We start from the raw sequence: 12,689 nt of genomic DNA on the forward strand, positions 1-12,689 counted from the left end.
ACATCCCATGCATCTTCTCTGGACTTTCTGTTGGGCTTTCATTGTCTCTCTGCAAGGAGGAGGCAATCCAGGTTAGGCTTTTATGGTGTCATGTTGAGTGGCTTTTTCCATTTTCAATACGAAAAGTCTTCTCCCTGTGATGGGTGCAGGCCTGGTTATCAGATGTCAGCTTTGCTGCTGATCTATTATTTTTATTGCATAGGTTGAAAATGAATATGGAAGCTACTTTGCCTGTGATTATGATTACCTTCGTTACCTTCAGAAGCTCTTCCATCACCATCTTGGAGATGAGGTGGTACTGTTTACAACAGATGGGGCAAGCAAATATTACTTGAGATGTGGAGCTCTGCAGGGTCTTTATGCAACGGTGGACTTTGCACCAGGTTAGTGGCAGCGGTTCTGTAGCAAGATAACCAGGCCAATGTTTGTTTGCTTGTAGCAAAGTTGATGGTCTCCCTGACTCCTGGGTTTAAGTGGTGATCTACATATTGCCATTTGATATATTCTTAAACACATAGAAGGAACCAGCTGGTGCTATTCACTAGGTAGTCACCTCTGGGACTATCAGTGGCCAGTTTGGTCTGTTTACAGTGCAAACCTACTGAAAAAATATAGCCATGCTCAGCAGTTTTTCAAGGGCTCTTAGTCCAGCCCAAATTCCAGCTCCATCAGATTATCACCGTGCATTCCTCTGAAGAAAATCTAGAGGCAGAACATAGTTAAAATGGGACACATTGCCTCAGTCTGTGGTACTGTAAGCATGCAGAATTAAGTGAGTGTCGTGCTTGTGAAAAGTGCCCCGTCCGAATAGGGGACTTGATGTAATTTATCCCTAGAAATGGCACAGTGTGGGAGGTTTCCTGGGCCTCAGTCCAACATGAGTGTAGTCCAGTTTCCAAGTGCCTTCAACCTGGGACCTCCCTTGTGAATTGTCCTTTGTAGTAAGGTATGTTTGTAGTCTCAGTCTGTTTATTAATGGAAAAAATCCACATCACACACACCTCCTACTTCCTGGAGGTCATCCATCAAATAGTAATGACTTTCAGTCACTCTTGGCTTTCAGACCAATGACTTAGAGGTGAAACTCCAAGTCTGGTTTGCCAGTTCCCTGACTTTTACACTTCCCACAAATAAATCTACTTTAAACTAAGGCCGACGTTTTCCAAAATCACGAGTGATTTTTGGGTGCCTTCGTTCTTGGTGTTCAGCTTGAGGCTCCTGAAAGGGGCATGGTTTTCAGAAAGCACTGAGCACCCACACTCAGATAACTAGGCCCCTTTCTGGTGTCTCAAGTTGGGCACCCAGAATCATTAGCCTCTTCTGAAAATTTAGGCCCAGATTTCCACCGAGGTTGTTGCTGATACAGGAGGGGAGAGGTACAGCATCCCAGCTTCTGTTCCTGAAGGCAAAGGACTGAAATAGGATGGATATTACAGCTCAGTTTTGTGTTTTATTTGCAGGTGGTAATGTCACAGCAGCATTTTTAACTCAAAGAGGCAGTGAACCCAGAGGCCCCTTGGTATGGTGTTTTTTTTTTTTAAATTTCCATATAGTCTTAATTTTATGATAGTAATGAAAACCGAGGGATTGACAGCAGCAGTACATTGTGCTTCTTGGGGTGCCTGGGTTCATGGGACATTGGAACTCTTCTTGCTTCATGGCGAGGCAGAGGTTGGGGACAGTGTGTACATGTCTGTGCCACGCTGCTGTTCTGTGATCCCTGACTGCTGTTCTGTGGAGTAATTTTTGGCCTCAGAAGATCCCAATTTGTCTTGATTTTACCCAGCCTAGGAAAGTACGTAGAAAGCAGCCAAAGCAGTAGAGTTGCTTAGACGAGTGACTCAAGTGTGTGTGGGAGTGGAAGTTAGAGGCAGAATTAATAGGGTAGGTTAAAAATCTGCATCCTGTTTTTAAGTACTATAGATTTTTACACAAGTTAATGGGATGTGAGCTGATTAGGAGCCATTTTGATGCCTTAGCCACTCTGAGAGAAGGACTTAATCTTAGCTAAAGGGCTACCTCATCTCCTGTGGGTGGCTAGCTTTTAACATATTTCACTGTATTTATAGTAATTATTTGAAAATGATTCAAATGCACTTAGCTGATTTTTTTCTTATTGCTAGTGACATAAATTGAGTATAAAATAACTTAACCTCTAATTCTGATATTACTTCCTTTTTATATTCCTCCTTCTCCCCCGCTTTTCATGTTCTCTCCCCAACTCTCCACATTTCACCCTGGGCAGGTAAACTCTGAGTTCTACACTGGCTGGCTGGATCACTGGGGTCACCCTCATTCTGTTGTGCCAACAAATACGATAGCTAAAACTCTTGATGAAATCCTGGCACGTGGTGCTAACGTTAACATGTAAGTGCATGTTCATGAGAGGATTTGTTTTTAATGAAAAATGTGAGTAAGGTGGCAGTCAGCAAAGCCTGGTTTGAGTGGCTTTATTTGTTTTTCTTTTTAGGTACATGTTTATAGGTGGAACCAATTTTGCCTATTGGAATGGTAAGAAACAATTAGAGAAAAGTGACTTGCTTTCCAATTACAGGTGAGGCCTACACCTGTCATTTACAGTATATTACAAATTACACACACTCTAAACTTTCAGCCTTTAGGTCTGCCATGTCCTAAATCAGTTCTGTATTCATTTTCTCAAGACACACAGATAAGTATTCTAAATGCCAGTGGGGAAGGAGGATTGGGTGCCAAGGAGCCCTTGAATTAAAAAGTTCCAGAGCATATCACCTCCTGTACTTCAGCAGCATTACATCTCTGCTAATCACCACTTCATTATCCAAAGCCCTCATTCAGGAACACACTTAAGCATATGCATAAATCCATTCCAACTGAGGGTGTTTCTTAAGCATGTGCTTAACTCCAACAGACTTCAATGAAATGTAAGCAGGTGCTTAAGTTCTGTCCTGATTAGGGATGGTTTCCTGAAGGGGACCCAAGCTGAATCACTAGACTTAGAGATGCTATGAACAAAGAAATTTGTGGGTGGAAAGAAACACGTCTAAAAAACTATCCCATTGGGGAGGGGACTGGAGAAGCTCCATCAATTGTTTTTGATTTCTTAATTTTTGATTTTCACAGGGGCAAACATGCCATATTCATCACAGCCTACTAGTTATGATTATGACGCTCCACTGAGTGAAGCAGGGGACCTCACCGACAAATATTTTGCTCTGAGAGAAGTCATTGGTAGGGTGAGTGTTTGTAAAAGACATGGCTTTTAGAATGTTTCTTTAAAACCTCACTAGCTTATTGTGTGAGCTCTCCTGGTTTTGCATTGGTGTGGATTGCCTAATGCATCCTGATTTATTACTAGGTTTGGAAGGTTTAGGTTTTTTATCAGTAAATGTTGATTTCACTGAGCACACACAAACCAATGAAAAAAGATAAGAACAGAAATGTACAGATAGGCAAAGTTAGAAAAGTGCTACTTGAGGACTTATTTAGACTTTGATTTAAGGACGTTTACTTTGCATATTTTGACAGATGATGTTGACGATCTGTGATTTAGAGGTTATAAAGCTTTAACCTTTTGAATCTCAATCTCTGCTGTCTTTAAATAGTTATTGTCTGACTCTTCCAAAATGCCCCCAAGTGTGAAAAATTTAAGTAGATAAAAATGGGGGGAAAATGCTTAAAAACAAACATGGATGTTATCTGTCAAAATTATAAAAAAAAATTCTGCCAATTTATTTATTATCCACTTCAGGCACTGAAATATGCTGCTGGTTTTTGCTGCTGCTGAGTTCTTTGATTATTGTATAAAAAATCACCCAAAGTCTGCTTCCAAACTTTATGTTGTGCACTCTGGTGTTTGGGGTCTCTAAGAGTGGGAAAGCTAACTCCGATGAACAGACTTGCCCTTCATAACTTTACAAACAAGAGATGAGGCTGAGCTGCGGAATTTGAATCTGGTCTTTGAACACCCCAAAATTCAAGACTGTTCAATCCAAGTATTTGCTTTGGGCCCCTGTCTGTGTTTAAGCACAAGTCAAGTTGGGTTTATTTTTGTCTCCATTGAAAGGCTACTGTAGAACATTCTCATAACCTTCTCTATTGTTCCCAAGCTTAACTTGCCAAGTCTCATCATAGTTTGATAGCTTTATATTGCCTCCCTTAGAGTATAGTTCACCTCAGTCCTCACATCTTTGTGGCTTCCCTTGCCAATGAACTTCACAAAAAAAGTACTGCTCTTGAGTTCCTTAATTAAAGCGAGTGCCTATCTGAAATGTGAGCTTTAGTGTTTGCATGCATGTGAACCGAGGGAGATACGACTTCATGCAGAGAGCTGGTTTTGATAGCATCTGAAGTGTTGGCGTAAGCACTGCCAATTTCGGTAGGCCAGACTGGTGTATGCAACTTTTACACTGTGGTTTGTTTAGCTTTTCCCTGCATATCCAGAGCATCTAAACAAAGTCTTCCTGTCTGTGCTGTGGGTTCTAAACCAACAAGAGTCTGTCTGCTCAATCACATTTTGAGGTAAAGTTATGTTTAAAAAGCGAGTTGTCCTGTAATGAATACCTGCTTTCAAAATGATAAGATTTGTTGTAAGCTGTCAAGGTTCCTTCCCCACTCTGAACTCTAGGGCACAGATGTGGGGACCTGCATGAAAACCTCCTAAGCTTACTTTTACCACCTTAGGTTAAAACTTCCCCAAGGTACAAACTATTTTACCCTTTGCCCTTGGACTTTCGCTGCCACCACCAAACGTTTATCTGGGTTTATTTATTAGGAAAGCGTTGTTTGGAAACATCTTTCCCCCCAAAATCCTCCCAACCCTTGCACCACTTCCTGGGGAAGGTTTGGTAAAAATCCTCACCAATTTGCATAGGTGACCACAGACTCAAACCCTTGGATCTTAAGAACAATGAAAAAGCATTCAGTTTCTGAAAAGAAGGATTTTAATAGAAGTAAAAAGTAAAAAAGAATCACCTCTGTAAAATCAGGATGGTAAATACCTTACAGGGTAATCAGATTCAAAACATAGAGATTCCCTCTAGGCAAAACCTTAAGTTACAAAAAGACACACAGACAGGAATATCCATTCTATTCAGCACAACTTAATTTCTCAGCCATTTAAAGAAATCATAATCTAATGCATATCTATTTAAAGGTGTTTACCCTTCCCTTTATATTTATGACATAAGCATAACATGTAGTGAGCCCCTATAGGCTTTTTTGCGGGGGGGAGATCATTGTCTGTTTTCCTGACCTAACAGGCCTCTTTCAGTTTGCTTATAACTTTCTGCTTTTGGACTGAAACGATCCATGTTTGGTTTCTTTCCTAGTGTGAAAATTGTTTGGAGTGGATTTTATGAAAGCTTGAGCAGAACTGGTTGAGCCATTTTCAAGTACAAAGAGTGAGGAAGAATTGGAGTTATGCCATTATCTAGGGATCTAAATAATTCTTTTTTTAACAGCTCTACCAATTAAATGGTTGAAACTTGGCAGGGAGATATGTCAGATGTAGGGATTGCTTTGTCATGGTCTAGTAGACAAGCTGCTTCAGTTTGGCTTTTAAAAACAGGCTACTTGTTCTGACTGTCTCCTGGCTTTTCTGCCCCTGATTCCCTTGGTCTGTTCTGGTGCTTCTTTGCTACCATTGCTGGCCATGTCCATACTATGGTGACTATAGTGGCACAGCTACAGCACCATAGCTGTCCAGCAAAAATGTTATGCTTATAAGAAGAAGCACATGTTTTTTTCAGGGGAAAAGGCAATGCACCACGCTTATCGAAGATACAACAATTAGCATATGCATTCAATCACACACCACACACACACTCTCTCTCTCTCTCTCTACCCCCCCCCCCCCCCCGCCAGTCAATATTATACTTACCGGTCCAGAGTCCGGATCAGTGTAGTGGCCAGCTAGGTTGATCACGGGGAGGTAGGAGCTGGGTTCTGTCAGTCGTGACACGATGCTCTGGGGAAGTCTTGGCAGATGAACCCAAAGTTTCATGGCAAGGCCCCCTGTTCATGTTGTGATTTTTCTTCATTGGGACTAATGAGTTTTGCACCAGCATGCTGTAATCAATTGTTGTTTGACGAGTGGTTGTTTTCTTAAATTGTCCTTCTCATCCTTTATCTTGTTGTTTCATCAAGTCTCTCAGGGAGTTATCCCAGGCTGGTTTTGATCACAGCTATCCTGTCGCCATTGATAGGTGCCTGTCTCATCTTTAGAGTCATCAATCTGCCCTCCGCTGACATTTCAACAGGGGCGTGTTGCAGTCTCCTGGCGCCCTTGCATCTGTCTTCAGTTTCTCCCTATACCATCTGGCTCAGCGATGGCCTTCACACTTAACTCTTAACTCACACGTTCCTCATTGACACACAAAACAGAATTAATTTACACAGAACATTTTGAACAGGAGTATCCAATTGCAGTGCAAAAGAAAACAACCACTGCATTCTTTTGCTTATTTTAAAATGCTAAACCTACAACTAAGTGGTGACCCTAAAAGGTCTGTCACTGCCTTGAAATCAGCACAACCACAGATTCTGGTTGATGCATCTCTCCCAATGACCCATTAGGCCATTCCTTTCTGCTTTCAGAAAGGATGGCTGGCAGGATATGGTCAAATCATACACCAATACATGCTACATTATTATTCTTTATCCTTCATTCTAAATTATACAAAATACTAACATAAAACCCTACTATTACATAACATAGCTGCAGACTGCATGGACGGAAGGAGTTTTTCCATCGCTGTATGAGCTCTGTCTCTTTGAGTAGCAGTAGTTCAATTGACGGAAGCATTCTTTTGTCAATATAGGTGTATCTGTACTGGGAGTTAGTTCGGTTTCAAACCCACTGAGTGCTATAGCTATGTCAACCTAACTTTTCAGAGGAGACCAGACCTTGGTCTCTTTCTGTGGCATTACTCCCGCTCTTTGAGAGACACACAGACCTTCACAGAACAACAGCCAGCGCAGCTTCTTTTGCTTACCTGTGTCTTTGTTTTGGGCAGTAAGGTGTGCCTTTGTGGCGGAGGCCGCCATTGTTTCATTCATCTGGTTCCATAAAGGAACTTAACTGTTTATTACAACTATCTTAAATGAAGGGCAGCAATTCTTCAAGTAATGTCCCTATAGGTGCTCTACTGTAGGCATATGTGCAGGTGCGTCCCCGCGGTTCTGATCAGAGACCTTTGGTAGAGGTGTCTGTTTGGCCTGCACATGCACTCCAAACTCTCCCCCGCATGCTCTGCCTCGAGGCTAATTAGTATTTTGCAGGCAAACCCCCCTCAGTTCCTTCTCAACTGCCCCTGGCTAGAGATGGCGCAATTAGCAGTCCGTTCACGGATACTTTACTTTAGAAATGCTTTCTGAGGTGGTTTTTAGTACTTTTGTTCTTTTCTTACTTTCTTTGTGTTTTTTTCTTCCCCTGTTTAAAAAAACAAACAAACTTAAAATAAGTTATTTACTTTAACACTCCCACCCCCACCCCCCCACCCCATAAGAGACCTTCCCGGTTTAAGAATTCTCTCCAGCAGGGAGGCCATTCCAGTATGGGACAGCCATTCCCCCTGTGTCTTTTGCCTTGTTGAGAGCTGCGTTCCACAGACATGTCAGCAGCTGAAGGCCAAATTCTGAAAAAAACGGAAACTGAAACTGCTCCTTATGGAGGGAGCTCTTCATCCTGCGACTGACCCGCGGCCTGTCTCTCTCAGGTGATGTGAGTGATCTGTGCAACCTTCCACTTCCAAGGACGGTGAACCAAGGAAGAAATCCTCAGATTCCCTATGTAAGACCTCTTAAAAAGAAAGCTTCGAGCCCCCAGAGAGAGAGCCCTGAACCAGCCAGAGGAGATCCCTGGCACGTTCAGTCTCCTTGATACTGAAGGTGTCTAAGCACGGTACCCACAGATTGTGTGGGCCTTCTCCTACGGATGCCGCTGGTAAGCCTAAAGAACCTATGGGCACAGGCACTGAAGCACTGGTACTGCAGGTCAGGAAGAGAAGCCTAGATCATACCGCCTCCGGACAGATGGCACCAGTAGGGACGCCCCCGGTACCAATGACTCCAAGACCATCATAATCGGACCATTTCGTGTGGCCAAGGTTTCTGGTCCCTTTGGTACCATCGACTCAACACCAGCAACTGGCACCAGTTACTGCTGCACTGCAGGAGTTTAGATTCTCTAAGAACCTCATGGTATCTGAGGCACCAGAGTCTCCTCTGCTTGGTACCAGGGCCCCGGCATTGGCTCCACCACTTTCCAGTGGAGATTCGGACAGTGTCCAGGAGGAGGTTCTCTCTCGTCACTCCCACTATGCTCCCTACCCCTACCTGCTGGCCCTTCCCCATCATATCCTCACTCTGGATAACCCCCATGGTATGACCAAGCATGGGGATCTGCCACCCCAGTGGCCCTACTGGGATCTGTGGGTGGCCTATAGGTATCATGCCTCCTGGGCGTCTAGTGGCACACACCAAGAGTCTGTGAGGCGTTCTCCCACAGCCACCACATCTATGGCTTCAGACCCTCCTGAGGAGATCCTGGAGGAGCAGGAGGTTGGACTAGAGGGGGATGTTAATCACATACTAACATCTCTTCCTCCCCTTCAGAAGAGACAGTTATGCTCCCTCCACTATCTATGGCAGATGATTTTAAGCTCTTCCAAGACCTTACGAAGAGGGTGGCAGATACTTTACTAATACTTCTGGAGGAGATAACAGACACTCACCATAAGCTGCTGGATATTTTACATACATCCTCCTCTTTGAGGATAGCTTTTGGACCCAGTTAAGCTTGTATGGCAACCACCAGCATCGGCCACACCAATAGGCAAAAGGGCCAATTAAAAAGTACTATGTACACCTCCTCCCCCCCACCCCCCCCAGATACAGAATTTCTTTTTTCCCACCCTCCCTCTAATTCCATCGTGATATAAGCGGTTAACTCATGTGGCTGCCAACATCGTTCCAGATCCACCCCTTATGATAGGGATTGGAAGTGCCTTGTCTTATTTGGAAGGAAGGCCTGCTCTTCTGCTACTTTGCAATTCAGAATTGCAAACTACTAGGCCTTAAGGACAAAGTACGTCTATATGAATTATGCCAAATTCAGCATCTGTATTGACCATCTACCGGAGTCACAACGGGAACAATTCTGAGCCATTATCGATGTGGGGTAGGTGGTGGCCAAAACAACACTGCAGACAGCACTTTATGCAGCTGATACAGTGTCCGGTTCCATCTCAATGGCAGTTGTGATGCGGTGAGCTTCATAGTTGCATCTTTTGGGTTTCCCAAAGGAGATTCAGACAGTTGTGAAAGACCTCCCCTTCAAAGGCTCTAAGTTGTTTGCTGAGAAGACCAATGAGTCGCTCCACACTCTAAAGGACTCCAGAACCACACTTTGGTCAGTGGGGATCAATGCACCCGGACAAAAAAAGACTGTAGCCCTCAGTCTTCTCACAAACTGCGTACACCGCAGTTCCCCACCACAATGCTATTATGAACCACAGAGGAAAAAGGTCCAAGTTTCTGAGGTGCAAACCATCAAGCCCTCAATTTTCAACATTGCAGTCTTCCACCTCAAAACATCAGTTTTGACACCTTGGTCAAGGCCCTGAGAGATCACTGCCTTTGACAGCAGCTGCCACTTTCCAGGTTCTCTCGTCCTTCTGGATACGGCCTTGCTCTGTTCCGTCCCAACTGGGAATCCATCCAACAGATGGGTTTTGGAAGTAATCTCCCATGTGTATTCAATCCTCTTCAGGGATGCTTCTCATGAGAGACTGTTGTGACTGGATCACCTCCTCTGCTTAGAAGCCATAGAATCCATCCCACTGCATCTCTGAGGCAAAGGTTTTTACTCTCGATATCTCCTGATCCCCGAGAAAACTGGAGATTGGAGACCCCTACTGGATCTCAGAGCACTGAACAAATATATCAAGGCTCAAAAAGTCAAGATGTGTCACATTAGTGGTGATTATTCCATCTTTGGAACAGGGAGATTTGTTCTCGGCCCTCAAGTTTCAGGACATGTATTTCCACATATTGATCCTGCCGTCCTACAGACAATTCCTCCAATTTACTCTGGGTCAGGATCAGTACCAGCACAGAGTACTCCCTTTTGGCCTCTTGTTGGCTCCCAGAGTATTTTCCAAGGTCCTCTCCATAGTGGCAACCCACCTGCGTACTCAGGGGATCATGATCTACCCAGTCTTAGACAACTGTCTCCTTCGAAGAAACCCTACGGGCCACCCATGGAACTATGGACGTATTCACGAAACTGGGCATACGAGTCAACATCCAAAAATTGACTCTAATTCCAGTGCAATGCTTGGAATTTATAGAGGGCGATCTCGACTCACTGGAAATGAGAGTGCTCCTTCCACAGCACAGATTTCCCAGCTTGTCGGCACTTAGAGAGACAGTGCAAACTAGCCCTCAAACATCGGCCAGACATTGCCTCCAGCTTCTGGGGCACGTGGCGGGGGGCATGTTTGTAATATCTCCTGCCAGACTTCACTTGAGGTGCCTGAAGACGTGGTTCAGCTCAGTTTACAGGCCAAGCAAAGGCAGGTTAGACAAACCTCTCTCAATGTCTTTCTGGGTCAAACACTCCCTGGATTGGTGGAAAGACTCAACAGCCGTTTGCACGGGGGTCCCACTCACACAGTGCCCCTGATACTACTAGTCACGACGGAAGTGTCCCTGATAGATTGGCATGCACATCTCAACAACCTCATGACTCAGGGCAAATGGTTGCCCATGGAGGCGACTCTCCACATCAACCACCTCGAACTCAGAGCCGTCAGGAACACTTATGTTCATTTTCTTCCACTGATCAGAGGTACACGCACAAAAGTCATGACAGACAACATCGAGTGCACGTACTATATAAATTGCCAGGGAGGCACCAGATTGTCCTCCCTCTGTGCAGAAGTGCTAAAGCTCTGGAACTGGTGCATTTCCCATAATGTTCTATTATCCGTGGCCTGTCTACCGGGAGTGCAGAACGCAACAGCAGACAGTCTCAGTTGCAAGTTCTCACACGACCACAAGTGGTAAATGAACCCAGTAGTACTTCACAGCATATTCAGTCAATGAGGCACACTGACGATATACTGGTTTGCCATTTACCGGAACAAGAAATGCACACGCCACTGCTCCAGGGCTGGCCTTGGACAGCACTCATGAGGGGACACTCTTCTTCTTCCAAGGGATGAGGGCCTTCTATACTCCTTCCTCTCGTTCCTTCTGCTGCTGAAGGTCCTGTCACACATAAAAAGAGAAAAAGCAAACATCATACTGATTGCTCCCAACTGGCCAGGACTGATGTGATACCCATAGCTGTCACAGCTGGCGGCGTGTCCATCAATCCCTCTTCAACCCACTGCTTACCTCCTCTTGCAGAATGAAGGATGCACTCTCCATACCAACCTGTGGATACTCCGGCTCTAGGCTTGGCTTCTTCAGGGTTCCAACACATAGAGAGCTTCTGCTCTGAGGAGATACAGAAAGTGTTACTATACAGTAAGACATTGACTGCCCATTGTACTTACCTGCAAAAGTGGACCAGGTCTCAAGTTTGGTGCAATTCCAGGCAAATTGTCCTGGTATCTGCTACTCTCCTTGTGGTGTTAGACTACATACTCAAGATGTCAGGGTTATCTCTGAGTTCGCTCAAAGTATGCCTGGCGGCCATACTGGTTTTCCATCAACCAACAAAGGGATACTCAGTTTTCTCACACCCAGCTACAAAGAGATACCTCCAGGGCATAGCGAACCTCTTTCCTCAACCCAGACATCCCATATCAACATGGGAACTGAACTTAGCTTTAAAGAGCCTGACTAGACCGCCCTTTGATCCTGTGGCCACTTGTTCGCTTACACACCTGGAAGACAGCATTGCTGGTCACCATCACCTCAGGGAGGAGAAATGGGGGAGATAGCAGCACTGATGGCGCACCCCCGTTTACAGGTTTCTTTCATGACAAGGTTACACTCAGGCTGCACACAAAGTTCATACTCAAGGCAACCTCATCTTTTCACATGAACCACCCGATTCACCTCCCAACCTTTTACCCTAAACCTCACTGCAATAGCAGAGAGTCCATACGTCACACTCTGGATGTTAGGAGAGCCCTGGCCTTCTACTGGGACAGGATGAATGCTTTTAGGAAATCTAAACTCTTCCTTTCCATTCCCGATAGGTCTAAAGGCACAGCAATATCGGCGCAAAGACTCTCCAAATGGGTCTCGAACTGTATCAAACACTGCTATGAGGTTTGCAATGTAGTACCCATCTGGAATCCCCACACACGTCACGAGGTCACCTTCCTCCTCGGTCACCTTCCTCAAGAATGTCCCTATCTTGGAAATCGGCAGAGCAGCCACCTGGGCATCCATGCATACCACTGCAGAACACTACATGATTACTGGGGACTCTGCTGCCAATGCTAGCTACAGCTATGCGGTATTACTATCCATAACAGACTTGATTCCGAAGCCCCAACCTCCCATCTGGGATACTTCTCGGGAGTCACTTCTAGGGACACTACTCAAAGAAGAAGAAGGAGAGGAAGCTATTCACCCTGTGCAGTAACGATGGTTCTTTGAGATGTGTGTCCCTATGGGTGCTCCACAACCCACCTTCCTCCCCTCTACTTTGAAGCTCTGAACAGAAGGAACTGAGGGTGGTTTGCCCA

At 44.8% G+C, this 12,689-nt stretch overlaps 1 protein-coding gene across 2 annotated transcripts in view; it reads left to right on the forward strand.

The window, feature by feature from the left end:
* GLB1 (galactosidase beta 1) overlaps nucleotides 1-12,689 on the forward strand; it is a 72,369-nt gene that overhangs the window by 32,809 nt on the left and 26,871 nt on the right. For both annotated transcript variants that reach the window (XM_073333087.1, XM_073333089.1), the window contains 5 exons: nucleotides 203-383; nucleotides 1,461-1,519; nucleotides 2,246-2,367; nucleotides 2,471-2,511; nucleotides 3,103-3,215. In XM_073333087.1, coding sequence (XP_073189188.1) covers nucleotides 203-383; nucleotides 1,461-1,519; nucleotides 2,246-2,367; nucleotides 2,471-2,511; nucleotides 3,103-3,215 — 516 coding nt within the window. The remainder of the gene's footprint in view (nucleotides 1-202; nucleotides 384-1,460; nucleotides 1,520-2,245; nucleotides 2,368-2,470; nucleotides 2,512-3,102; nucleotides 3,216-12,689) is intronic.

Source organism: Lepidochelys kempii, chromosome 2, assembly GCF_965140285.1.
Source record: "Lepidochelys kempii isolate rLepKem1 chromosome 2, rLepKem1.hap1, whole genome shotgun sequence".
Taxonomy (NCBI): Eukaryota; Metazoa; Chordata; order Testudines; family Cheloniidae; genus Lepidochelys; species Lepidochelys kempii.